The sequence below is a fragment of the Tyto alba genome, unplaced genomic scaffold (assembly GCF_018691265.1).
Source record: "Tyto alba isolate M040663 unplaced genomic scaffold, T.alba_DEE_v4.0 Super-Scaffold_1000006, whole genome shotgun sequence".
In the NCBI taxonomy this organism is placed as follows: Eukaryota; Metazoa; Chordata; class Aves; order Strigiformes; family Tytonidae; genus Tyto; species Tyto alba.
The window spans coordinates 24465434-24487806 of NW_024881272.1; the positions used below are offsets into that span (position 1 = coordinate 24465434).

The following is a 22373-nucleotide window of genomic DNA, read 5'->3' on the forward strand; positions in this document are numbered from 1 at the left end:
ATTTCCTCTAGAAATGATTTTAATATATTTCTGGTAGCAGTTTCTTTAAGCTAGGATGCCATCTAGCCATAGCTCCATGCTTTTATCTTGAAAATTGTTCCCAATGAGAAGAAAGCATTACCTGTATACCATCTCATTAGAAGAGGATTCATCAAATGAAAAGTCAAATCTAAATGCTTGGGTGTCGAGGTATTTTGTTAGGTCCACTTTTTGCTTTGGCTCATGCACCAGCAGGACACACTTGCTTGGAACAGTAATCACATCACATTCCTTTTTCAGACGTTCTGTTGACAGAAGAGACCCTCAGTTTTCACAAGAATAAGCAATGTCAAACTGCTCCAAGACAGAGCTGCTTTGTCAGTACACTCACCTTGTTTATTGAGAGGACGCTTCCGCACACAGACACAAATCCTATGTTCTTCTATCTAAAAGAAAAGTAATAAAAGTAATAATTATTTCCCAATTACACCCACACTTACTTAGTGTTACAGAGAGAAAGATTCAATGCTCCCTCACAACTACTTTTCTATACGCTGATCAGAATTGCCTCTGATACAGATCAGACCCCCCCCCCAAGGATGAAGTCTAAGTCTGCTCAGTGCCAAAGAAAGACTACAAACAATTGACCTGTATGTAGCATGCTCCAACATATCAGGTGGAAATGCTGTTATGCTGTTGCAAGTGCCCTGAATATTCTGTATCAAAACTGGTAAAAGGTTTAGTTCCTGGCCAACTTTCCAGCAAAATCTGTGATAACAATGCTGCAAGTATGGTCAAATTCAGGCAAATTATTATTTTAATTTACCCCATAGGTATTTTCTGACATGGAGTTCTTTAGTGATGCAGTAAGTTTAGTTATTTATGCAGCACAGCTACATATCAGGTGAGTCTGGGAAAGTGCATATTCCGCTGGGGGAGGCTGAAAGCAGATGATGACAAACTCTTCTGTCATGCAGCGATATGTACACAAACAGCTGGTGCTCAGCCCTGCAGGATGCAGGCACACAGACTGCCTAGTGCTCTAACCTAGTCCACACCTACTTTCACTTAAGTGTTGTCATTTTTCACTGACCATAACAAGGCTTTTGCTAGACAAAAACTACTTGTTCTCAGGTATTAAATAATGCTGCCTCCATAATTGCTGAAGATAGTGACCAAGCCTTGTTTTTCTAGTTTTTGTCCTCTACTTTTGCTCTTCTGCTTTTTGACCTAGTTTAAAATTACATAATATATGACATACATACAATAACACCATCTGTTATAGGTCAATAGTCTGTTTTAAATTATACCTATACCTACAACAAGCTAAGATACTATGTAATAGACTCTGCCATTTACAAGCTCTGAAAAATACCAATGTTACCACACAAACAATTGCCTGATAATTGTCCAAGTGCAAGCTCTTCACTAGTGGCATATGCCAAGTAATGCAAGGCAGCTTAGCCCTAAATAGGGGAGATAAGTGACCTCACATGTACCACTGAGTGCCTCAAGAACACAGTATGCTCAGAGGATTTCCAAGATGCAGTGAAGCACTAAGTTACTCATATTCTAAAAATCTTCAGTACAAAATGAAGAAGTCTGTCTACAGGCTGCAGTATTTACTTACTGGATCTGTTATAGATATTGGCTGGCAGTCTAAAGTTGCTCTGAATTCCTTGATCATCTGTGCAAACTCCCAGTTTGGACAGCTGCTGTCAAATTCCTGCATGGAAAAAGCATGGATGTGAAGGTAACTGATATGTTACAGCAAAAAAAGCCCCAAAGCATGCTAAACAATCAGCTGTACACAATTAGAAATATTTCACAAGATCCAGAACTTTCTGAAACGAATCAATCCATCCTTATGTACAGCTGCATAAGAACAAAGACTGTCCAAAACATGTAATAGTTTCAACTATTGTGATACACTCTCCGATAGAATTTCCCTTTACTGGTGTATTGTAGAGTACTCCACCTGTGCACGTTTTGTTCTGATTTCACTAATTTGAGCTCTCTTTTCTTCTCTCTTGTTTTTCATTTTCTCCATCTCTTTCACAATGTTAGATTTTCTCCGAACTAGATAAAATAAAAATATATTCTTGGATTAAATTTTCATACTAGGTTTTGAACACAATACAAATATTTCAGCTTTTCCAGGTTGCTGACAGACTAACTTGTACAGGAAACGATCATCTTCAGAAGGATGGTCGTTAATTTTGCAGCACTTCCTTCCCAAAACAGATCTACCTAGGACAGAAACTGCCTAGGAAGTCACACTACCACTCTAAAGTTCAGGCAGCATTTCTGAAGGCAATACCGCTATAACAGAATTACACGTTTGTAATAAAAAATAGCCAAGATACTCAGTTTTACTGCCAAAGTCACCTTTTCAAAGCTTTAGTCTCAGAACATACAAAGCAGCAATCACATAGTGATGCATTGCTGACTGGTGAGTCAGTTCTCACCCACTGCTCCCTGGTACCTGGGCTCACTGAAGAGCTCATTCTAGCAGCAAGCAGATGATCCTCTGTATTTCCATTTACATTTGTGAGCGAGGCTTCTGGAGCACAGCTCAGCCTGTGAGTCCTGGTTTGGCCAGCTGCAGAAAGAAGCCAGACCAAAACCAGTAATTAGATCCCAAAGATCAATAATAATTTCGTAATTTGTAAGGCTTCATAGACCACAGGTGTTCCTCAACTCTGATTCTGGGAAAGAGAACTAGCTAAAACCTGTGGTAAGCACTCAAACGATTTTTTAAATCCTTTGCCAATCACCAACTTTTATCCAAAGCTACAAATCAAGGCCACATTAACTAAACAAGAATTTAGTACCAAGCCTCTTATTCCAATGTATTTGCAGAACTTAATACATAAGGCATGCCCTCAACTATTCATAGGGTAGGTCTGGTAAAGACAAATAACTACAACTTCATAATTCAAGTAGGCTCAAGTTCTTGCTCTTCTCAACTGGTATAGGTAAAGCTACTAGCAGTATAGCTAGAGCGCATTGCCAGTGGTATTAACACACCTCTCTTCCCACTCTAGCCCTGTGAATATCACTTTATGACATTAAACAGATACCACATCCGCCCACGCATGTAACGGCACCTCTCTGGCTAATAAGGCACATCATTATTCAACAGCATCGTTTCCAAAGTCCTCTGAGAACCCCTGGATATTTACATAGTGGCAGACCTCTGGGTCTCTCCTGTTTTATATAGGAAGGAATAGAGGTTGCTCATCTTCCCGGGATTTGCAGATTACCTAATTAAATGCATACAAAGCAACTTGCTTCATAATAAGAATTCACTGGGTTCTTTCTCCACTCACCAGGAACTGAACTGGTTTTGGTTTGTGTAGAAGTGCAGGAATCCACCCCCATCTCATTTTCCTGGAGGCTACACTGTGATTCTGTGATAACAGACATCCTGGAACGGCCACGCACAGCTTTGGAAACAGAAATTCAAGGTCAGCATCATGCCTCAGACTCTCAGATATTTGCAAGTAACCAAATGCTCACAAAGTACAGAACAGTGGGGAACAAGGTGTGGCTAAAAGGACCTTTTACAGATCTCTGACGCATTAGCAAAGTGCAGGACAAAGCAATGCAAGTGGGTGAAAAGTGATCATGAAATATACCACCACAGAAAAGCAAACAGTTCATTCCAGATTTGCAGTTCCAGTGAATTTCTTTCAGATACCACTGAAGATTCACTAATATGGCAGTTCCAGAACCTTAGTACCAAGGAAGTTGCAAGTCAGTTAACTGGGAAATCCTCTGAAGCTTCACGCTTGCAGGGCTGCATGAATTAACTGTTTGATGGTGACAGCAGTACTGCAATCTGGCAGTGGGTCATGGGCAGCATCATGCCCACCATCACAGCACCCACACACAGTGTACCTGATGCACAGGAGAGTGGGAGCTTGAAAACACTAAATTCAGCTAACTCTATATAATCACAACATCAGATCTTTGGAAAAGGTCCTTTTGTAGGCAGTCTCCATTGTGACATGCCAAGTTATTTCTTTCACAGAGACCAAGTCCATTGTAAAGCTCCCTAGGGGAGGGATTGGAACATAAACCTCAATAGATTTGTAAAGAGAACAAATCTGATATGAGAACAATAGGAGTGTGATATGCAAGCTAGAACTACCTTTACCTCGAGCAATCTCAAGAATTTATCACTATGATTTTAAAGGACCCCAGATCTGTTTCAGACCTAGGGTTAATTTAAATTCGGGATCAAATTCCTTAGAACCATACCCACAAAATTCAGTGCTCCCCTCTCTTAACTCTTTACCTGGAATCTTCTGCTCAGGTGCAGAGACATTAGGTGTCACTGCTGCAACTTTAGGAACAAAAAATATCAGTTTCATTATACTCAGAGATGGCATTTTATTCCATTTGCTTTTGTTACACATGCCCAGACCTGATCTCATCACAAAGTCAGCAGCACTTTTTCTGTAAATGCTAGTGCTCCTGGACAGGCATACCAGCTGGAAGATTTGCTGCATCGAGGACTGAGGAAATACCTGTTTCTTAATTCATTCTGAAAGCACTGCTCCTGCTTCTCCAATTTCCCTGAATGAGATGGAGGTAGACATCTCCTGATGATCTTTAATTTGTTTAGTCTAAGAACTAAAACCTGAAACCAATGTTAGCTTTCTAATTGGTGCAGTGCTGAGTTTGCAACAGGACAGATACTGACACTCCTGGGGTTTAATTAGTTATAACAACAGATAATAATATTTGAGGAATACAGAAAACATTGCTTCTCTCTGAGCAAGTCTTCAGGGACAAGACTATGCCAGTAGGAAAAGCAACATATTTCAGATTTGCAATTAGATTCTATACTTCAGGAAAGCCATGACCTCTGTAAGGACATTTTTCCATCAGTCAGTGACTGGATTAACACACCTTTATTTTTCCAGCTGGCTATCCACCTCTATTAGCTGACCTGTCTAGAGACAATCACAATTTTGCTTGCCAGTTCACAAAATTTATGGAGACTTCTCTAGATGTGAAGAGGATCAGCAAGCTCTAGTACATAACAACATTTGACATATTAAGCTCCAGTGCAAGGGGATTGGTCCTGTTGTTTTCTGGTACTAGCTTCCCTGTCTTGCAACACATACAACAAAAGAGGCCAGACAAGCCCAGCTGTTTTGTTTACAGCTCAATTGCATGGAAAAGGACAAGTTCTGGCTAACCATTCACTTTAAGAATCATTAAATTAGCAACCACTCAACCTCAGTGGCACACAGGTGTATTACTAATAGACCTGTAATGCTGCCAGTTGCAATTCAAAAAGCCAAAAAAGTCAACTAATACACTAAAAGAAGGTAGAGAATATGGGCGTTTTCTAACTCCTGACACCTCAGGTAAAACAATTCCTTAGCAATCCCACACTTTGACATCTCTATTTCTCTTCTGGCTTTGCTCAAAATGTTGTACTGACATACAATCACTGAGCTATGGCACACCAGCTGGCACTCTGGCTGCCTGGTCTGAAATGTCTCCAAGGATAAAGCTCTAGTTATTGTCTAAGGGAACTGTCTGAAGAGGAGACATCCATTTGTCACCACTATTTATTTCTTGCCCTTTCCACTCTCATTTTGACACTTTTAATCTTAATAACTGCCACTTACCTTTTGTTGTTTGTGGCATTTGCAAAACTCCATACGAAACTTTAAAACTCACTGGAACAGTAACTGCTTAGTGACATTTAAAGTAATATCAAGGAATAACTACAGCAATGCTGCAGAAAAGGGCAACGCGTCAACAAATGCCAGCTCACAGGAACAGGACAGCAATCTGTTAGCAAAGTTTCTGCACTCAGGAGTCCAAATCGTTGGTACAAAGTGGTACATTCTTTATTTGCATTGCCTGAACGAGTAGCCTTATGATGCATTGAAGTAGAATATTATGGCTACAACGAAAGACCACTATATCCCTGTGAAACAGCGGTGAAGAAAATAATATTTTCTCACCTTCCCGTGGAGCAGGAATTTTTGAAAGGGTTGTTCTACGCGTCTGTTTCTGAAAAACAATGAATGCTGTGAGTAAGCTGCAAACACCTAGCTCAGCACTTCAAGACAATATTGATAGAAGAAGAATTTCTGACCAAAGTCTAACTATGACACAGAAAAGACAAGTTAGAGACCTCAGACTTTAAAAACTTTAAATAAGGGTATTATTTTTACCAAGACCTATGCTGTTGACACTTTAGTACCTAAGGAGAGATCAATCACTCACCTGTACAGTTACATTCTCTTGCAAAGGAAGGTTCTCTTTCACATCTGTGGCGGGTACTTCTGATAACTCAGGATTTATTGCTATCACATCATCAATGTCAATCTACAGGAGCAAAGGCAGGATTTTACAGAGTGGAATATTGCTGATACCACTTACGGCTTTTTTTCTTTTTTTTTTTTTTTTTTAACCTTGACTTTTCAGTTCAGGCAAACAAACTTGACTCACTGCCTGCCAAATGTTAAGTTAAAATTGCCTGGAAGGGCAAGACAGTAGTTCATATTCCATTTGAGTAGTCTCATATGTCCAAATATGCTAGAAATGTGCTAGTTAAGCCATTTACTCTCGTCTGCCAAACACCACGCAGGTCTGCAGGTGCCGTAGAACACAGCTGAAGAGATGGACAAAGCACATTTGGCATCAAGTGCTTTAATCTCTTACTGCTAATCTTAGTAAGTCTCAGCTGCTCTGTGACTTCCACGCTAGGAGAGTATTAAGTGTTTACTGTGTGACTGCACTTACTGAAATAAACTTTAAAGAACTGCTTAGACTTTGGGCAAGGAAGATTCACCATTTAATCCATAAATCAATTCACCTGCATTTTCACTTGCTATTGCAAGGGCCAGGCACCACCTCCTGCCTGACCCTCCAGTGAATTCATAACCCTGCCTCCACGGCATCCCGCAGTGCCGTGGCACAGGCAGCCACAGGGCACGGGGAGCCCCGGGAGCAGGCTGCCAAGGGCTTGGGCACAAAAGACAGCAAGTCTCTTGGTTCAGTTTTTCAAATCTAACCCTGCAGAAGACGTTAAAAGCACATGAACACAAAAACCCTGGTATCACAGCAGCTTGCACTGGAATTCACCTAACAAAGCAACACGAGCACCATTCCAGGAAGTTCTTGACTCAATTAACTTTGAAATTACTTAAATAAGAGCCCATAAAAAGAGCAAAAGCAAGTAGGTGAGCCTCTGTAAAATGTTGAGATACCACATTCTAATATAAGAGAATTTAATTTACATGGAATCTCTAAGTTTCTAATTAGAAAGTGAATTAGCTCAAAAATAAATATATGTGGACAGTATAAGTGTATATAGAAACGTTTAAGAAAATTGCTGGATTTTGAAGCATCTTCATAAAGATTTATTAACGCATACATAAAATTTAGCCAGCAATTTTATCTGAATCTGTGCCTTTTGCATATTTGAATGCTGCATGCACATAAAGAGTATAAGATCCAGTTTCAAAGAGCCAGTCAATGCCAACTTTAAGATTTTAACTAAACTCTAGAGTATATGTGCTTTCAGAGAAACCAGCAGGACAAACATGTTTGCTCAGATACCAAAGGAGATTTTTGTTAAACATCAGGACCTCAAATGCCCCGGGTTCCCCCCCAGTCCCATCTCACACAGTATGTCACACCAGTGTAGGGATTCAGGAAATCAGACTCAGCCCTCTTAAGTCTTAAGGAAAGCCTAAGGGCCATTGTTAAAGACATAAAAAGCCAACAGACAGCCCCCAGAGCTGGGAAAGGTGGAACTTTGGGGCATTCAAACCCAGGAGCAGCAGCGCAGGAGGCCCAGCGACCCTGCGCTCGCTCTGAAAGGTGAAGAGCCCCGTTTCGGTACCGTAAATTTTCACAGCTTACCCTCGCGCACCTCTTTCGTTGATTTAATTATGCCAAACGTTAAAGTAAGCACGGCAGCGGTTCAGCTGCACCAGCGGGGGCCGCGGGGCTCCGGGGGGGCCGCGACCCCGGCGAGCGCCGGGACTCGGTCACTCACCTCCTTGCCCTTGAGGGCTCCGCCCTCCGACCACTCCACGCACACGGCTGACCGCTCCACGCTCACCGTTTTCACCGTCGCTTTGTGGATCAAGCCTGGAAGATGCCGGCCTTAAGCCCCGGTCCGACCGCCGCCCCGCGGGACCGGGACCCCCCCCCACTGCTGAGAGGGGGAGCGGGTGGGGGGCGGAGGGCGGCCGGGACCCCCCACCAGCGCCCCGCTCCCCTCCCCGCCCCTCACCGTTGCTCCGCTGGATGTTAATGACGCGGCCAGGACAGACGTGGCGGTAAAGGGGGGTGTCCATGGCGCGGGCACGAGGAGAAGCGGGCAGACCCTCAGCGGCGGCGCCGCGTTCGCGTCCCGGCAGCAAGAGCCAGGCCCGGGCAACCGCCGCCGATTTAAACCCCGCGCGCCGGCGTGCCGCGGGGCCTACCGGGAAACAGCGGCGGGACTACACCTCCCGTAATGCTCTGCGCGCGCGGCCGCCTACAACTCCCGGCGTACCACGCTGCCACGCCCCCACCCCGGAGCGCGAACCGGGACCGGCGGCTGCGCGGAGGCGGAGCAAGGGATGCCGGAGGGGTAGAGTTCGGCTCGGCGCGCATGCGCAGCCGGCCTGAGGCAGGAGTAAGAATGGCGGGGGGGGTCTTGCCGCCGCCGCCACTACCGGGGCGAACAGGGCGGGGGGGGTCTTGCCGCCGCCGCCACTACCGGGGCGAACAGGGCGGGGGGATGGTCAGTCTTCGGTCTGATTTTGTACCAAAATAGGGACAGCTCCACATAAGTGGAGCCTCAAAAAATTTCTCGACACTCGTACTTGTTCCTCTCCACGGAAATCTTTAGTAAAAGGCGAAAGATTTATGCGATCTGAAGAGAAACCGGAGTATGAGTAAGAAAGCCCCTCGCACACGTACCCACTCGTGGCTGTCACCCCACAGCTCACGGCGACTTCAGCCCCGCGGTGCCCGCTCCGCTCCGCTCCGGCCCCGCCGCCGCCGCTGCAGCCGCCGCCGCGCAGACCCGCGCGGCTCGGACCGGGGGGGGCAGCTGCGGCGGGGATCGGCGGGGCCGGCGCCGAGCCGCGGGGCACCCTGGGTATGCAAAACGGACGAATGCTAATGAGCGACATGCTAATGAGGCGGCAGCGGCGCGGAGGGGCCCGAGCGGCGCCGCGACCGTACCGGGCGGGGCCGGTCCGGGAGCGAGTCCTGGCTCCCCCCGCTCGGCCAGCACGGGGGGGGGGGGCCTGGCCGGGATCGGAGCGGAACCGACCACGGACGCACCTTTTCCCCAATCCCCCGGGCTTTTTCTATTTTTGACCAGAAAAGGGGCAGCTCCACCGAAATGGAGCCTCAAAAAATTCCTCGACACTCGTGCCTGTTCCTCTCCACGGAAATCTTTAGTAAAAGGCGAAAGATTTATACGATCTGAAGAGAAACCAGAGTATACAGTGTGCTCACCCCGCGCACGTACCCACCCCCGCCTGTCGCCCCACAGGACACGGCGACCTCCACTGTTCTCCCCGCCGCCCCGGTTCGCTCCTCCTGTGGCTTTTACGGCCACGGTCCCGCGCTCGGACCCCGCTCTAACCCCGCGGGAGCGGCGGAAACTGCTACCGGGGGGCCGCGCCGCCGCACCGCGGTGCACCCTGGGTATGCTAATGAGGCGTATGCTAACGAAGCCTCTCTGCGGGGGCGGGGTTGGTACCCGCCGCAGTGTCGCTAGGCAGCGGCGCGCGCCCGGCGCCTCCGTGACGCCACTGCCTCGCGAGAGCTCGCCCCGCCAAACCTCGCCGCGAGGCCCCGCCCCACCTCTTTGCGCCAGGGCTGCGCCATGGGTGAGTGGGGAGCGTCGCCGGGCCCGGCCGCCATCCACCGGCATCCGCCCGTCACGCTGCCGCCGCCTGCCCCCGTTCCTCGCCGGGTGATGGCGGGGGGTGCCGCCAGCCTGCGCCGCCCGCGGTTGGGGGTGGGCGCGACGGTGCCGAGCCGCTGGCGGGGGGGAGGGTGCCTAGGCCCAACATGGCGGCGGGCGGGGGCTGGGGGGCGCTGCGGATGGCCTCGCGTCGCCTCGCTGCAGGCCCCGATCGCTGGGCTAGCTCTCGGTGGCGGTGGGGCCGTCGTGCTTGGGGCGCTGCGGAGGGTTTTGTAGGGGACCTAGCAAAAAGGATGGGGGCTGGCCCTGTACCTCGCTGGCTGGCGGGAGGGGGCTTGTAGGGGAAACGTGAGATGGGGTGCGATGGGGAGATTGCGGGGTACGCGGTGGGCTGGGTAGGAGAAGGCGGTGTGCGTTGGGGTGTGTCTCTGGGACCGAGCACGCTGCCAGACCCAGAGGATAATACAGGGTGTTTTCTGTAGGGTGCCTGGCAGCTTGGGATGGGGCACTCCCCATAGGGTGCCCCACATGTGAGGTAGGTTGGGAGGCTGCTTCCCACAGGGGACACCCGTCAGGGACAGCGGAGGGGGTCTCGCCTTCATACAGCGCTGCTGGGAGGGAGGAGGCCGAGATGGATCCGAGTGTCGATGATGAAGCTTCTCTCACTGCTGCACAAGACTGAGTGCACTGTGCGGATACCAACCTTGGAGAGCTGAGGACTCGGAACTGTGCCTTGCTGTGGCCAGGTGGGCTCCGTGCCACCCTCTGACCACGCTGCTCTTCCTCCAGGTATCTCCAGGGACAACTGGCATAAGCGTCGCAAGACTGGGGGCAAGAGGAAGCCCTACCACAAGAAGAGAAAGTATGAGCTGGGGCGGCCTCCTGCCAATACTAAGGTGGGTGATTTGGGGAAGGTGGTTGGTAGTTGTGTTGTTGAACTGGGGATGCTGGTTGCGTGCTTTGAGGTTTAATTATGCGCTGTGTTTTGTGAGCAGCTAAATCTCTGTCGCCACTTCTTTAAAAGGTGGTGTTTTCCTCTCTGCCTGCAGAAAGCAGTGATACGTTTTTGAAATAAGAGGCAATTGGAGTGATGAAATTTTCACCTTAGGTAGATGCAGCAGACCGTTCTGGTCACTTTACCGTATCTGCCGATGCTGGGGTTTGTCATAGTTACACTGACCACATTGCCTTGGAGCTTAGGAGTTGGCTCTTGCGTGAGCTGTGCAGCGTTCCAGCACCAACAGCAGGCTGATGTTTGTTTCTGACTGTAGATTGGCCCACGCCGAATTCATACAGTGAGGGTTCGTGGCGGAAATAAGAAATACCGTGCCCTTCGGTTGGATGTTGGCAACTTCTCCTGGGGATCGGAATGTAAGTACATCGTATGCCTGATGTGTTGGCAGGGAAAAGTCTTTTACAGCTGTGCTGATCCCCAGTACTACTACAGAGTAGAGGGATGATGATACAAGCATGGATTTGTAGGCTGGGTTGGAACATCGTGGAGCTTGTGGCACTGGGTGTAAAGCAGCATGCATAGTGATGATTACTTTGACCTTATGTGGCCTTAGGAGACTTGGATGTTTGCTAAGTTCACAGTGATTGGAGTGTCATAGTTACACTGAGTGACATGCTGGTATTACCTTTTTACTGATGTGGAGGGAACTACAGAGATAAAAAACCCAAAATGTAAGTAGTTCTTCATAAATGCAACTTTTTTTGTTTATTGATGAGCACTTACTAAAAGTCAGGTGATCCTATACAACAGAGAAAGGCGGTGAGGATTTTTCTGAGCCTGCATGCCCCTAGGACAGTGTTACACTGGCACGTGCAGTTTCTTCTTAATCCTGCTGTGCTAAGCAAGAGTAGGATGCAGAGAAGCAAGAGGGGGGAGGCTGTTTTCTTTTCCCCTGAGCAAGGTGGATTTTCTTTAAATTACAAACTGAAGACCATATATCTGGAGCCTGGGCCTGGTCAGTATTCCTCAGTGTGACGGTAAAACCAACAGGAAGGTGGTGGTTCAGTGACCAGTGTGGTGTGAGGGTGAAAGGACATGCTTTCTCCTCAGCCATCACAGCGTTGTCCATACTGTGAAAAGTGGCATGAGTCTCAGGCAGTAGCAGAAGTGAGGGGATTGAGCATACCTTGCTGAACAGAGATGAGGGATGTGAGCAAAGAGGAGAAAATCCATCTTGTGCCTGGCCTTTGCATACATGGAGGGCTGTGTCTCCGGGGCGGGCATCTGCTAAAGTCAAATTTTGTAGCTAAGATTGAATGCTTCAGGTGGGTCTTGAAGTGTGAAAATACCAGCTTCTCCTCTCAATTTACTCATAAGCCCACATCCTGTAAAAATGGTTTCTGGTGTGTGTTGCAGAGTGGTCCCGTTCAGCACTGCTTAATTCAGTAATTCTAGGGAGTACATACGGGATTGAGCCATGTGTGCAATGTTAGTTGGCATGTGCTGAGGCATCTTCCAATCAAGGAACTTTTTAGCATTGCTTAGTCTTATATGAGATGAGTTCCAGCAAGGCCACAGATCCCAGTTTTTCATCTGGGATGAATCAGTTTTCAGGTGTAGGTTTCTGTCCTATCAACAGAAAGTTGGGCTGATGTAAAATAGATGCGTTAGTTAAATGTAATTCAGTGCCAGGGAAGCTGGAGGACATTTGGTGGGGTAACGAGTGTGTGGTGGTTTAGGGCTCTGTGAAATGCTGTGGATTGTATTCTCAGTTGTCTGATTCCTGTAGGTTTGAATTCATACTCTTCTTTTGAAAGGCTGCACTCGCAAAACCCGAATCATCGATGTCGTCTACAATGCTTCCAACAATGAGCTGGTGCGGACAAAGACCCTGGTGAAGAACTGCATCGTCCTCATCGACAGCACCCCGTACCGGCAGTGGTACGAAGCCCACTACGCCTTGCCCCTCGGACGCAAGAAGGGTGCTAAACTGGTATGTCTGGGATTGTCACTGTCATACCAACTCCTTGCAGAGTGGAGCCTGCCCCGCTGGAGGCAGTTAGCCGTCCTGAGTGGACAGTGCCTGCCAGAACAGGGTTGGTTACCCGTCAGCGATAGCGTTCGTTATCTGGACTGTGTTCCCATCGGCTCCCAGGATAAGCCTGGCTCTCTTAATGGAGTGTTCAGCACCACGGAGTGCTCTCTGAGGCATTGCACCCGTTTCTGCAGGGGGACCTGCCTGTCAATCTCTTTGGTCTTCTAATGATGATAACTTTGTCCAGTTCTGCTACTGAAGGGAGAGCGATGACATTTTATGATGCTGAAGAAGACTTTGCAGGTTGGGTCTGAGTGCTGGAGAATGATTGCTTTCATTAGTAGCTTGTGGATTGCTAACTAAACTTCATCTTGCTTTTAAGTGCCTTTAAACTATCCAGATCCACTTAAACTATCCAGATCCATTACCTTTAAGTTTAAGATCCAAACCTGGATTACTAGAAGGTATTTAAACCCCCATGGGTAACACTCAGCTCAAGGTTGTCTCCTTGCATTAAAAATGTCGCTGAGCATAGTGCAGTTCAGAAGCAGAGGGGGAACTTGTAACCTGTCTGCCAGGAGCTGGACCAAACGCAAGTGCTCTCATCGTGTCTGCAGAGGGAAAATACTCAGGGGTTTGGTTTTTTTTTTGGAGAGGGATTAAATTAATCAAGGAAACCTTTGCAGTTTCATTTGCCTAAGAGCACCCCACCAAAGGACACTTCGCTTCATTGTCATCAGTGACTGGTTAGAACCATTGCATTTCTTGGCCTCAAAAGTGAAATGCAGCACCCGACTCTGTGAGGTTGAAGTATTTATATCTCTGGAAAGCATAACTTGCAAAACACAGTGCAGTGCTGGGAATACAGGAGTCTCCTTCATATTAGTGGGGACCACCTGCTGTAGCAGAAGGTGGGCATATGCTTAACCTTGTCTTTGCTTATGGTCTTGTTTTTAGACTCCTGAAGAGGAGGAAATCTTGAACAAGAAGCGTTCAAAGAAGATCCAGAAAAAATATGATGAGCGAAAGAAGAATGCCAAAATAGCAAGTATTCTTGAGGAACAGTTCCAGCAAGGAAAACTACTTGGTGAGTCCCTCGCAGCGTTGGCGTGGGTGGGGATAAGGGAGTCCTGACAAAACATGGTGCCAGAGCAGAACTTATTCTTGGTGTTGGGATCGTTTAAAGTTCTACTCACTGTGGTAAAGCTAACTGCAGGGTGAAACCAATGGGGTGTTCTCTATCTGCAGGAGTATCTTCTGGGTCTTAAATGTAATTTGTTCTTGTATTTTCTCTGGAGCTACCCCACTTGTGGCGGGAAGGGGAAATATCTTTCTGGAGCTTTAATTGCTGCATGTCCCAGCCAGGCTCCTGGAGTTGATTATTCCTGGTTGGCCATTGAGAAAAATAATGGGGCTCAAGACTTGGAAGATGAGCAAAGACCCATGGGCTGCACTGTGTGTCAGAAAAATGTCCTGTGAACATGTAACAGCTTTGACCAGTTTCAAGTTCTGGCAAATAGTTCAGTGTTCTGAAGTCTTCTGGTGATGAGACCTTTGTCCAGTTCTGCTACTGAACTTGAGGGATGACAGTTTGGAGATCTGAAGAGGACTTCATTAGGGACACAGTCCAGCAGAGCAGGTTCAGGAGCAAGATACCTTAGGGGGAGGTACTGAAGCCAGCACGTAAACTGGTGTATCTGCTACTGGTAACTTGCTCGTCTGTGCTTCTGCAGAGAGACTGCATGCAGTGTTTCTTCCAGTTGGTGTATATACTGGGGTAGCAAATTACTAAACTTTAACTGGATGACTTCTCCTTGCAGCCTGCATTGCCTCCAGACCCGGACAGTGTGGCCGAGCAGACGGCTACGTGTTGGAAGGCAAGGAATTAGAGTTCTACTTGAGGAAGATCAAGGCCAGAAAAGGCAAATGAATGAAAACTATTCTACCGAGAGAACGAATAAAACCAAAAGTCTACCACAGTAAATGGGTTGTGTGCTCATTTGTGGGTGCAGAGTGGAGGGTGCTTGTGTAGCTCCTCCTGCCTGCAAAGTGTGAAGGAAGAAGGATCTCCTGGAATCCCTGAGTGCTTTTGTGTCTTCAGGCAAGCTCTGACCCTGCACGGTCTCAACTAAAACGTCTCCGTGGGTTCTAGGACAGTGACTTAATGGGCCAAGTGGGTGTGGAAAAGAGTTGTCAGACTTGGCTGAAGTGGAGAACTTCCAGTACTGGAAACCTGCGTGCAGGAGGAGGGTGCAAATGTCCGCCCCCGTTAAGAGGCCTGGCTTTCTGAGCGCTGCCGGGTCTGACTGGGCACGCATCGCCCTTGTCCTGTGGGGTGTTAGGTCAGCACATGCTGCTTTTGGGGTGAGAGTGAGGAAAGGAGCCCTGCTGCTGCAGGCGAGGGCTGCCCAGGGAGCAGAGCTGCCCAGGGAGCAGCTCTGCATTTGTGCCAAGTTTGGCTGGAAACTTAACGGCCTCTGCAGCTGGTACCTCTTGCCTCAGCCTGCCATGTTCATGTCCCCTGGTTCGGGCCAGCAGCCCCTTTTGCAGTTGTTTGGTGTTTCCTGCCTGGCTGTACAATTCCCTTCAGGGTCCCGGATCTTTTTTTAACCAAACTTGGCTGCACTGCTCAGTGACCAGCTGGTCTTTCCCTGACCTCCTTGGTCTCATTCCAGTGCAAGATAAATTCCTTCTAGCAGAAGGGCCAGGCTCTCATTGTGGTCTGTCCCTTTCGAAAGCTGGGTACAAACTCCAGCTTTCTGCCCTCTTGCTTGTGGTGAGATTGGAAAGCTGTGGTGAACTGAGCGTTTCTGGGTGTTGTGGGGTATGTGATGTCATTCCTTGGGGTTGCTGTCTTTAAAGAAAGCCAGCGTGGTGGATCTCTGCACCTAGTTGCCAAATGCTTTGTGGAAGTGTTGGGGTGAAGTTGGGAGCCCATCTGAGGGTTGGTCCTAGGGCTGTGGGGGCAGACCAGACTTAACATCCCAACGCCTGCCACATGGACACGCTGCAGGCTTCACCCCACTTCTGTTTTTGTGCCAAGCACCTTTGTCCGTAGGAGCACTCTGCTGCAAGGCAGGCTACCCACAGCCACAGCTTCACAATTTTTAGCTCTGAACTGAAAGGAGATCTGTGATCATCCTGCCACAGGTGTGCTTGGGGTAAGACTCATGTCTCTACTGCCCTAAAACACAGACTGCCTGCCCCACAGGCAGCTTGAGCTTGGTATTTTCGTTAAAAGTTTTCCTGTGATGCTCTGTCCCGGCTGCCGTCTCTGGCAGCAGGAGGTGCTAGTGGGCACGGGTGCCCTGGGCAGCGTGGGTTCATCCTGCCTTGCTGGCAGCTGAAGCTGGGTCTGTGCCCCAGGTGGAGGGACACACGGACCACATCAGGACGGGGTACCTGTTCCCCGGGTGGCCGCTGCAGCACGGTTGTGCCGTGGTGGGTGCGCGTGGGTGCTCCCGGCAGAGCCGTGCCCAGCGGGGTGCAACTGGCCGAGCTGGAGTCCCTGGCAGTGGGAACTGGGGCTGGGCAGGACGTTTGCACAAGCACATTCCTTCTCCACAGTGATCTGGGGTAATCTTTCCCTGCTCTCCAGCAACGCCTGCTTTCCAGAGAGGTGGGGTGGAGGCAATAAAGGGCACTCGGGAGGCATGTGTCACTGCTGCTTCCTCTTGTTTCTTCCCTCACCCTCTGCAGAATACAAACAGCATTCAGGGTGTTTCTGGGAGACTTTGTACAGATGGAGAAACTCAGGCTTGCAGAGCAAGTGCCGGCCTGGTGTCAGAGCAGGAGCTGTAAACCCGGCCCCTGATGAGCAGGATTATGGCCAATTTGTCAACGTAGGCTGCTTACAAAACTGGCTCTGAAAAACGCAGCTGCCAAGGGCAACAGCCCGTGGGAACGAAGGCGGCACCTCTCGCACACCGGAGCCGTGCTGTTGTGTGACATGGGAACGGGACGGTGGCAGCTGGCCAGGGGCGTGTGGCCCCTGGCTCCCACGGTGGCGTGGGCTGCGGGACCTCGTGCGGCTTGGCCACGGGGCGTGTGGTTTCTGGTCTGGCCTTGGCACAGCCCCGTGGATGTGCACAGGGATTTACCTGCCTGGGGGGAGGCGAGCCTGCCGTGTGCTAAGCCAGAAAGACAAGGGCAGGGGCTGGAGTTAAGCACAGCTTTAGCGTGGCTAGGCTTATGAAGTGCTAAAGCCTGGTCTAAAGACCTCACCCACTCCTGCAGGTAGGTGCATGGACTGAATTTTCAAAAAGCTACTTTTCGTACAATGAGCTGCCAGCAGCGTAACCCAAGTGAGGTCACTTGTCATCCTGAGTGCTGCTCCTTGCTGTTGAGTGGTTCTCTCAGCTCCATGCGGTATTAACTCTGGTGTGTTTTCCTGGGATGTGGTCCAACCCAGAAAATGACCCTCTGGTTATGCTTTAACAGGTCCAGCTGTGGCCCGGAGGGTAGTGGAGGAGGAGTGGGGCTGGCTTGTGTTGAGGAGATGGGAGCTTTAAAGGAAAAGTGGCTTTGGGAAAGTGGGGCTTGCAGGAAAGGAAATTTTTTAACAGAGGAAATGTGTCTTGAGTGCAGGAATCCTTCTACAGGGGCTGAAAGCATACTTATGTTTTTTGGTTTTTTTTCTGGTGGTAACACTAATACCCCATGACCATCAATGTTGACAGTCCTTGGGGTTGTGCCCTTTTTGCCCCAGGAGAACACGTATGCTTCTTGACAAAATCCAAACTCGCCCACTTTTTGGATAAGTGTGGTGTCCCCGCTGTCTCACTGCTGGGGATGATTTGCATGGACAGGGAAGAACCTCACAGCTGAGGTTGGCAATAGCTTTATTAATATTGAGGTGACATCTCCATCACAGTGTTGGTTTTCTGCAAGACTAATGCCCTTGTCCCATCCCTGGCTTGGGGTCTGGGCTGTCCCTTGTCCCCTGTGCTGGGCCATGGGAGCAGGGAGTGAGCCTGGCCAGCTGCAAGTCAGTGGCACCATCACACAGATGGGCTGAACCCCGCAGGTTGGGGGCTAACAGCTACTGATGAAGGCTGTCTGCCCAATCTCCAACCCACCAGGATCTTCCCGTCACCCTAGGGACACATCTTGGCTCAGGACTGGGTGGCAAGAGACCTGCCAATGTCCTGCTTCTGGACAGGGGGTCTGAGAAGGATGTCCAGGGACAGGGAGCTTCGTGGCTGGTGCTGAGGGTGCCTTGGGGAAAGGGGTGCTTTTGGGGCAGGTTCAGGGCTCCCGGGCTTCCAGCTGGTCAGCCCCAATGCTGTCGCTGGACGGTGCCTTCACCTGGATCAGCGGCAGCTCCTTCCTCTGTGTTTTGGAGGCCTCCTGTGGCCGGGTCCCCCCTGGGCGACTGCCAGGCGCGGTGGGCTCGCTGGCCCGGCTCTCCTCATCCTCCATCTCCTCCTCGATGCAGGCCACCGACTCGGGGTCCTCGGGGCGGTTGGGGTAAGGGGAAGGGAAGCCACCGTCCGCCCGGGAGCGCCGCAGGCGGGGGTGACCTCGGCTACCCCGGCTGAAGTTTTTGATGCTGATGGCGGGGGATGCGGCGGTGAAGAAGCGGCTGAGCAGAGGCGTCTGGATGCGCGGTACGCTCGGCGAGGCTTCCGCCGGCTGGCTCTGCTCCGTGTCCTCGCACATGCTGGGGGAGCACGGTGGGGTGATGGGGACAGGCTGCCGTCCTCCGCAGGGATGCCCAGCACCACTCACCGCCTCCATCCCAATGCATTTGCAAGCCGGGAGCAGCTCTGGGGAGCCACATCCCTGCACCAGCAGCTCATCCATCACCCAGCGCAGTCCCCAAGACCCACAGGGGCTGGGCAATGCACTCCCGGGGGGATTTGCTGTTTGCTCACTGTAATTGGGCCCGAGGGGGGGGGGCAGGGGGAACAAGCCTGCTAGTGCTATTACTACCCCAAAGCACTTGCCCTTTTTTTCTCCAGTCCCAGGGCTGTGCCGTGCACTCACTGCATGTCGAAGGTGGAACCCAGGAACGAGGGCTTCAAGGTCTCTGCGGCTGTGGCCATGGTGTAGGGGGGCTGAGCTGTGGACTCATTCCAGTATTTGTCCTTCACGACGGGGGGCAGGTTCTGGTACATGTCATCCACGGAGAGCAGGGACACCTGAGCAAGGCAAAGGCAGGGGACAGGGGTGGCTTTGCGAGGACATGAGTGGGACCAGTGGCTGTAGATGCTGCTCCCAGCACCAGTCTAGCAAGGGTAGGGCTGGGCCCATCTCCTGGCTGCATTTGGGATTGTCTGCTTTTGAACACTTCTCTCGGAGGTGAGGGGCTGAGCAGTGGTGCCAGGCTGCTGCGTGTGCCTTGGAGTGCTGACCCTGCTGTGGGGAACAGACATATGGAGGGACAAGGTGCAGCCCTCCTTCCTTGTGTGGGAATCTATTTTGGACAAGGACCTGCATGGCCAGGAGCAGGGCTGGGGGAACAGGTGGCAGGGATGTCCTTGTGCCCTGACTGCAACAGCCCCACACAACGTGAGCCTGGAGCAGGACCCACCTGCAGGTTCCTGTCTATTAGCTTATTGGTCTCAAAGTCGTCATCATCTTCTCCAAAGGGGTTAATGATCTGTTCTGCAACCTGGGGAGGGAGGGGGACAGGTGAGACAGGGGAGCAGGGACAGGGACACCTTCCCATGGGGCTCTCCACCCCTTAGTCCGCTCATGGAGCACAGGAAATGTGCAGATTTGGAGCTCCATGGTGCCCCAGTGTGATGGCTGGGCCCAGAGGACATGTCCCTAGGTGCATCTAGCAGTGACATGGCTGGTGCCATGCCCTGGGCCAGCCCCTTCTTGCCCCACGGGGGTGCTCAGGGCCACCCCCAGCCTGTAAAGCGAAGCCCAGCTGCCTGGCTGTGTCTCACCTTCAGCCAGCCGGCGTAGAAGAAGAACTGGAGGAGGGTGGAGAGGGGGATGTACATGTCCAGGTCCCCCTCCTGCCCCAGCTCCAGCGGCTCCAGGAACTGCCGCCCGACAAGGCAGAAGGCAAAGAAGGAGTAGACGGCGATGGTGACCACCTGCCAGGAGCACAGGTCAGCCAGCGGCGAGGGTGGCAGCCGAGGGGGATGCTCGGCACAGGGGTAGCGAGGATGCCAGAGCCTCGGCGGGTCATTGATGCTCTCATGGGCTTGAGGCTAAACCCCACTGCCCGAGCTCCTGCACACCCCCGCAGGGCTGTGAACCAGCGGCCGTGCCGGATCCGGCACTGGATTCAATGGGGGAGTAAAGCATTCTCCATCAGAGTGGAGGGAGGAGGCTGTAGGGCTCCTCTGCCGTTGTGGGGTGGAAGGAGCTGGGATCTGGGCCTGTGGGGTGCGGGGGTACCCACCTGCGTGTACACCAGGGGGATGCTGATCCAGTCGTAATGGAACAACATGCTGCACTTGGCCCGGTAGAGATTCAGCTCCTGGGCAGAAAGGACAAGGATGGATGACAGGGGCTTTGCATGAGCCCCCCCTGCGGCGCTTGGTGTGTGTGTCCCCCCCCCACCACGCACCCGGCGCCGACTCACGTCCATGAGCAGGCGGAGGGCCACGTCGTCGCGGATGCGGCCATCCCGCCTGGCCTGGGCTGCCAGGTTGGTGAACCACACGCAGGGGATCCAGTACTTGTTGAAGTCAGAGTGGAGGCTCTCGAACTTCTTGCACTCATCCTGTGTCATGAAGCCTGCAGTGGGACAGAGGCTCAGCACCATGGCCCCTGTGTCAGGGCGGGAGAGATCTTTTGGGGACCGTCCCCGGTGGGAACACAGGGTTTTCCAGGTGAAACTACAGCCCACGGAGACTGGCTTTGGGCAGAGGGGACATGGGGCTCTTTGGGGGCGAACATCCACGCAAGGATGCCACGCTGCGTGCGGGGCAGTTTGGGGCAGGGATGCTTGCAAGGATCCCCGACCCCCTGCACACCCTCCCGGTGACAGGGACACATCTGTGGCCACCAACTCTCACCCCACATTGCCAGCCATCACCCCCCAGAGCTTAGCTTCTCACCGGCTTCCACCACATGGTCCATGGTGGGGAAGCGCTTGAGCACCCTGGTGCTGACGGAGCGCAGGATGAGAACCGAAGACAGGTTGGCATAGCGGATGAGGGTGCGCCGCAGGACCCGGCCCCGCTCGTCCTTGCCGTGGACGTTGCTGGAGATGACGCACATGAGCTGGTCAGGCAGGGGGATGCTGGTGTACTGGGCCCACCACCGGTTCACAATCAGGGTAACATAAAAACCTGCAAAAAGAGACAGAGCGTAGCGGGCTCGGAGCTGCCGGGCGGTGGGTCAAGGCAAGGACAAGCCCACTCCAGGAGAGCTGCCAGGTTTTGAGGGGTGACAGATTTCTCTGTGGCCAGGAGATAAAGTGCATGTTGTGCTTCCCATCGGGCTGTCCTCCCCAGAGATGGAGGTGGGGATGTCCCCTCCCAGCTCTTCCCTGTCTTGGGCACAGGTGGCATGGGGCAGGACAGCCATCTCTTCTAGTCAATGTGCCCCTTTCCCGGGCATGGGGAAAAGGGTGCAGAGTGGGGAGGAGAAATCACAGCCTCCCACTGGCATCCCAAGGGGCAGGGAGCTGTGCTCGGTGGGTCTGGGAGCCAAGTGCCATCCCTGGGGTGCCAGGCTCCTCCATCCCCCATCCAATGGTGCCCAAGGGAAGTTTTGCCGTGGGGTCAGGACGGGCAGTGGGGGCATCCTCAAGCCATTGGTTCTGGGGGGAGCAGGGGGCCCCAACTCCTGGGTTCCAGAGAGGGACCCATACCTAGGACAAACGACATGGGGATGAGGTCCGTGGACCGGTTGCAGTATTGAGCCACTTTGGTGTAGAGACGCTTCTGCTCCTCAGTCAGCAGCCGCCTGCAATGAACACGCAGTGGGGTTGGAGACACACAGCGGGGTCAGGTGTGAGCGGTGGGGCTGGGATGCCACCTCAAAACTCCACAAAAAGCCATTGCCTGCCCATTCCCATCCTCCCTGGGGGAGTCCCCTGGGCTTCTCCCCTCCCTGCAGGGACCCCAGTCCACGACCAGTGGGGCATCTCTGCGCATCCCAGTGGGTCATCAGGGAGAGACACAACCGGCAGAGACACACCAGCCCCACTCACCGGTAAACGAGGCTGAGCAGGGCATACAGCACCACGAAGACGATGAACTCCTTGTACAGCAGCTTGTAGATGCTGCCTTTCCAGCGGAAGAGCAGCTTGGAGAAACCCCCAAAACGGGAGTTGGCAACTTTCAGCGTGTAAGAGACAGTCATTGTAGCTCAGCTCCGTGCCTCGGCAGAAAAATCCTTATCTTGCTGGCTAAACTGGGGAGAACTGGGGGTCCCACTGTTGTCCAGGCTGGAGGGCCTGGGGACACGCAATCACCTCCACACCAAGCGCTTTGTCCCATCAGCAGGATTGCCCACGCAGCCGCCCTGCCCTTCCCACGCCTGCTGCAGCCGCTGCCCGCTCCCTGCCTGCACCCTCC

At 51.5% G+C, this 22373-nt stretch overlaps 3 protein-coding genes and 7 non-coding genes across 11 annotated transcripts in view; 6 read left to right on the plus strand and 4 right to left on the minus strand.

The window, feature by feature from the left end:
* KIF2C (kinesin family member 2C) overlaps positions 1 to 8439 on the minus strand; it is a 19023-nt gene extending 10584 nt beyond the window's left edge. Inside the window, exons 1-10 of one of the 2 annotated variants that reach the window (XM_042785393.1) lie at positions 8258 to 8439; positions 8018 to 8112; positions 6238 to 6339; positions 5973 to 6021; positions 3312 to 3428; positions 2465 to 2581; positions 1958 to 2058; positions 1610 to 1705; positions 371 to 425; positions 122 to 284 (exon numbers count right to left, since the gene is read on the minus strand). In XM_042785393.1, coding sequence (XP_042641327.1) covers positions 122 to 284; positions 371 to 425; positions 1610 to 1705; positions 1958 to 2058; positions 2465 to 2581; positions 3312 to 3428; positions 5973 to 6021; positions 6238 to 6339; positions 8018 to 8112; positions 8258 to 8321 — 959 coding nt within the window. In that variant the 5' untranslated portion in view covers positions 8322 to 8439. The remainder of the gene's footprint in view (positions 1 to 121; positions 285 to 370; positions 426 to 1609; positions 1706 to 1957; positions 2059 to 2464; positions 2582 to 3311; positions 3429 to 5972; positions 6022 to 6237; positions 6340 to 8017; positions 8113 to 8257) is intronic. The other variant, XM_042785400.1, reaches the window with a different exon arrangement.
* Positions 8440 to 8789: 350 nt separating this feature from the next.
* On the minus strand, positions 8790 to 8904 carry LOC122152742. Its single transcript, XR_006164755.1, has one exon. It is a non-coding gene; the product is annotated as a U5 spliceosomal RNA (small nuclear RNA).
* Positions 8905 to 9349: 445 nt separating this feature from the next.
* Positions 9350 to 9464, minus strand: LOC122152743. The gene has a single exon (XR_006164756.1). It is a non-coding gene; the product is annotated as a U5 spliceosomal RNA (small nuclear RNA).
* Positions 9465 to 9739: 275 nt separating this feature from the next.
* RPS8 (ribosomal protein S8) lies at positions 9740 to 14861 on the plus strand. Its single transcript, XM_042785432.1, has 6 exons — positions 9740 to 9854; positions 10682 to 10788; positions 11164 to 11263; positions 12665 to 12840; positions 13840 to 13969; positions 14703 to 14861. Exons 1-6 carry the CDS (start codon positions 9851 to 9853, stop codon positions 14810 to 14812), a joined length of 627 nt encoding a protein of 208 aa, XP_042641366.1. The 5' UTR covers positions 9740 to 9850; the 3' UTR covers positions 14813 to 14861.
* Positions 10531 to 10615, plus strand: LOC116963571. Its single transcript, XR_004408282.1, has one exon. It is a non-coding gene; the product is annotated as a small nucleolar RNA SNORD55/SNORD39 (small nucleolar RNA).
* On the plus strand, positions 10973 to 11077 carry LOC116963574. Its single transcript, XR_004408286.1, has one exon. It is a non-coding gene; the product is annotated as a small nucleolar RNA SNORD46 (small nucleolar RNA).
* Positions 13104 to 13176, plus strand: LOC116963572. The gene has a single exon (XR_004408283.1). It is a non-coding gene; the product is annotated as a small nucleolar RNA SNORD38 (small nucleolar RNA).
* LOC116963573 lies at positions 14419 to 14490 on the plus strand. The gene has a single exon (XR_004408284.1). It is a non-coding gene; the product is annotated as a small nucleolar RNA SNORD38 (small nucleolar RNA).
* Positions 14862 to 15502: 641 nt separating the features above from the next.
* Positions 15503 to 15632, plus strand: LOC116963575. The gene has a single exon (XR_004408287.1). It is a non-coding gene; the product is annotated as a small nucleolar RNA SNORA35 (small nucleolar RNA).
* Positions 15633 to 18129: 2497 nt separating this feature from the next.
* On the minus strand, positions 18130 to 22158 carry BEST4 (bestrophin 4). Its single transcript, XM_042808296.1, has 9 exons — positions 22007 to 22158; positions 21665 to 21759; positions 20907 to 21140; positions 20429 to 20583; positions 20246 to 20323; positions 19782 to 19934; positions 19418 to 19498; positions 18871 to 19025; positions 18130 to 18544 (listed from the first exon to the last, which is right to left on the minus strand). Exons 1-9 carry the CDS (start codon positions 22156 to 22158, stop codon positions 18130 to 18132), a joined length of 1518 nt encoding a protein of 505 aa, XP_042664230.1.
* Positions 22159 to 22373: the final 215 nt, after the last annotated feature.

Excerpts from the sequence above, each read along its gene's own strand:
- RPS8 (XM_042785432.1), top strand. Across the intron at positions 10,789-11,163 it reads GGCCTCCTGCCAATACTAAG|ATTGGCCCACGCCGAATTCA; the intron begins GTGGGTGATTTG and ends TTCTGACTGTAG. Across the intron at positions 12,841-13,839 it reads GCAAGAAGGGTGCTAAACTG|ACTCCTGAAGAGGAGGAAAT; the intron begins GTATGTCTGGGA and ends TCTTGTTTTTAG.
- BEST4 (XM_042808296.1), bottom strand. The coding sequence starts at position 22,158 with ATGACTGTCTCTTACACGCTGAAAGTTGCCAACTCCCGTTTTGGGGGT. Across the intron at positions 21,141-21,664 it reads CCCCATGTCGTTTGTCCTAG|GTTTTTATGTTACCCTGATT; the intron begins GTATGGGTCCCT and ends CTCTTTTTGCAG. Across the intron at positions 19,935-20,245 it reads TCCCCCTGGTGTACACGCAG|GTGGTCACCATCGCCGTCTA; the intron begins GTGGGTACCCCC and ends TGCTCCTGGCAG.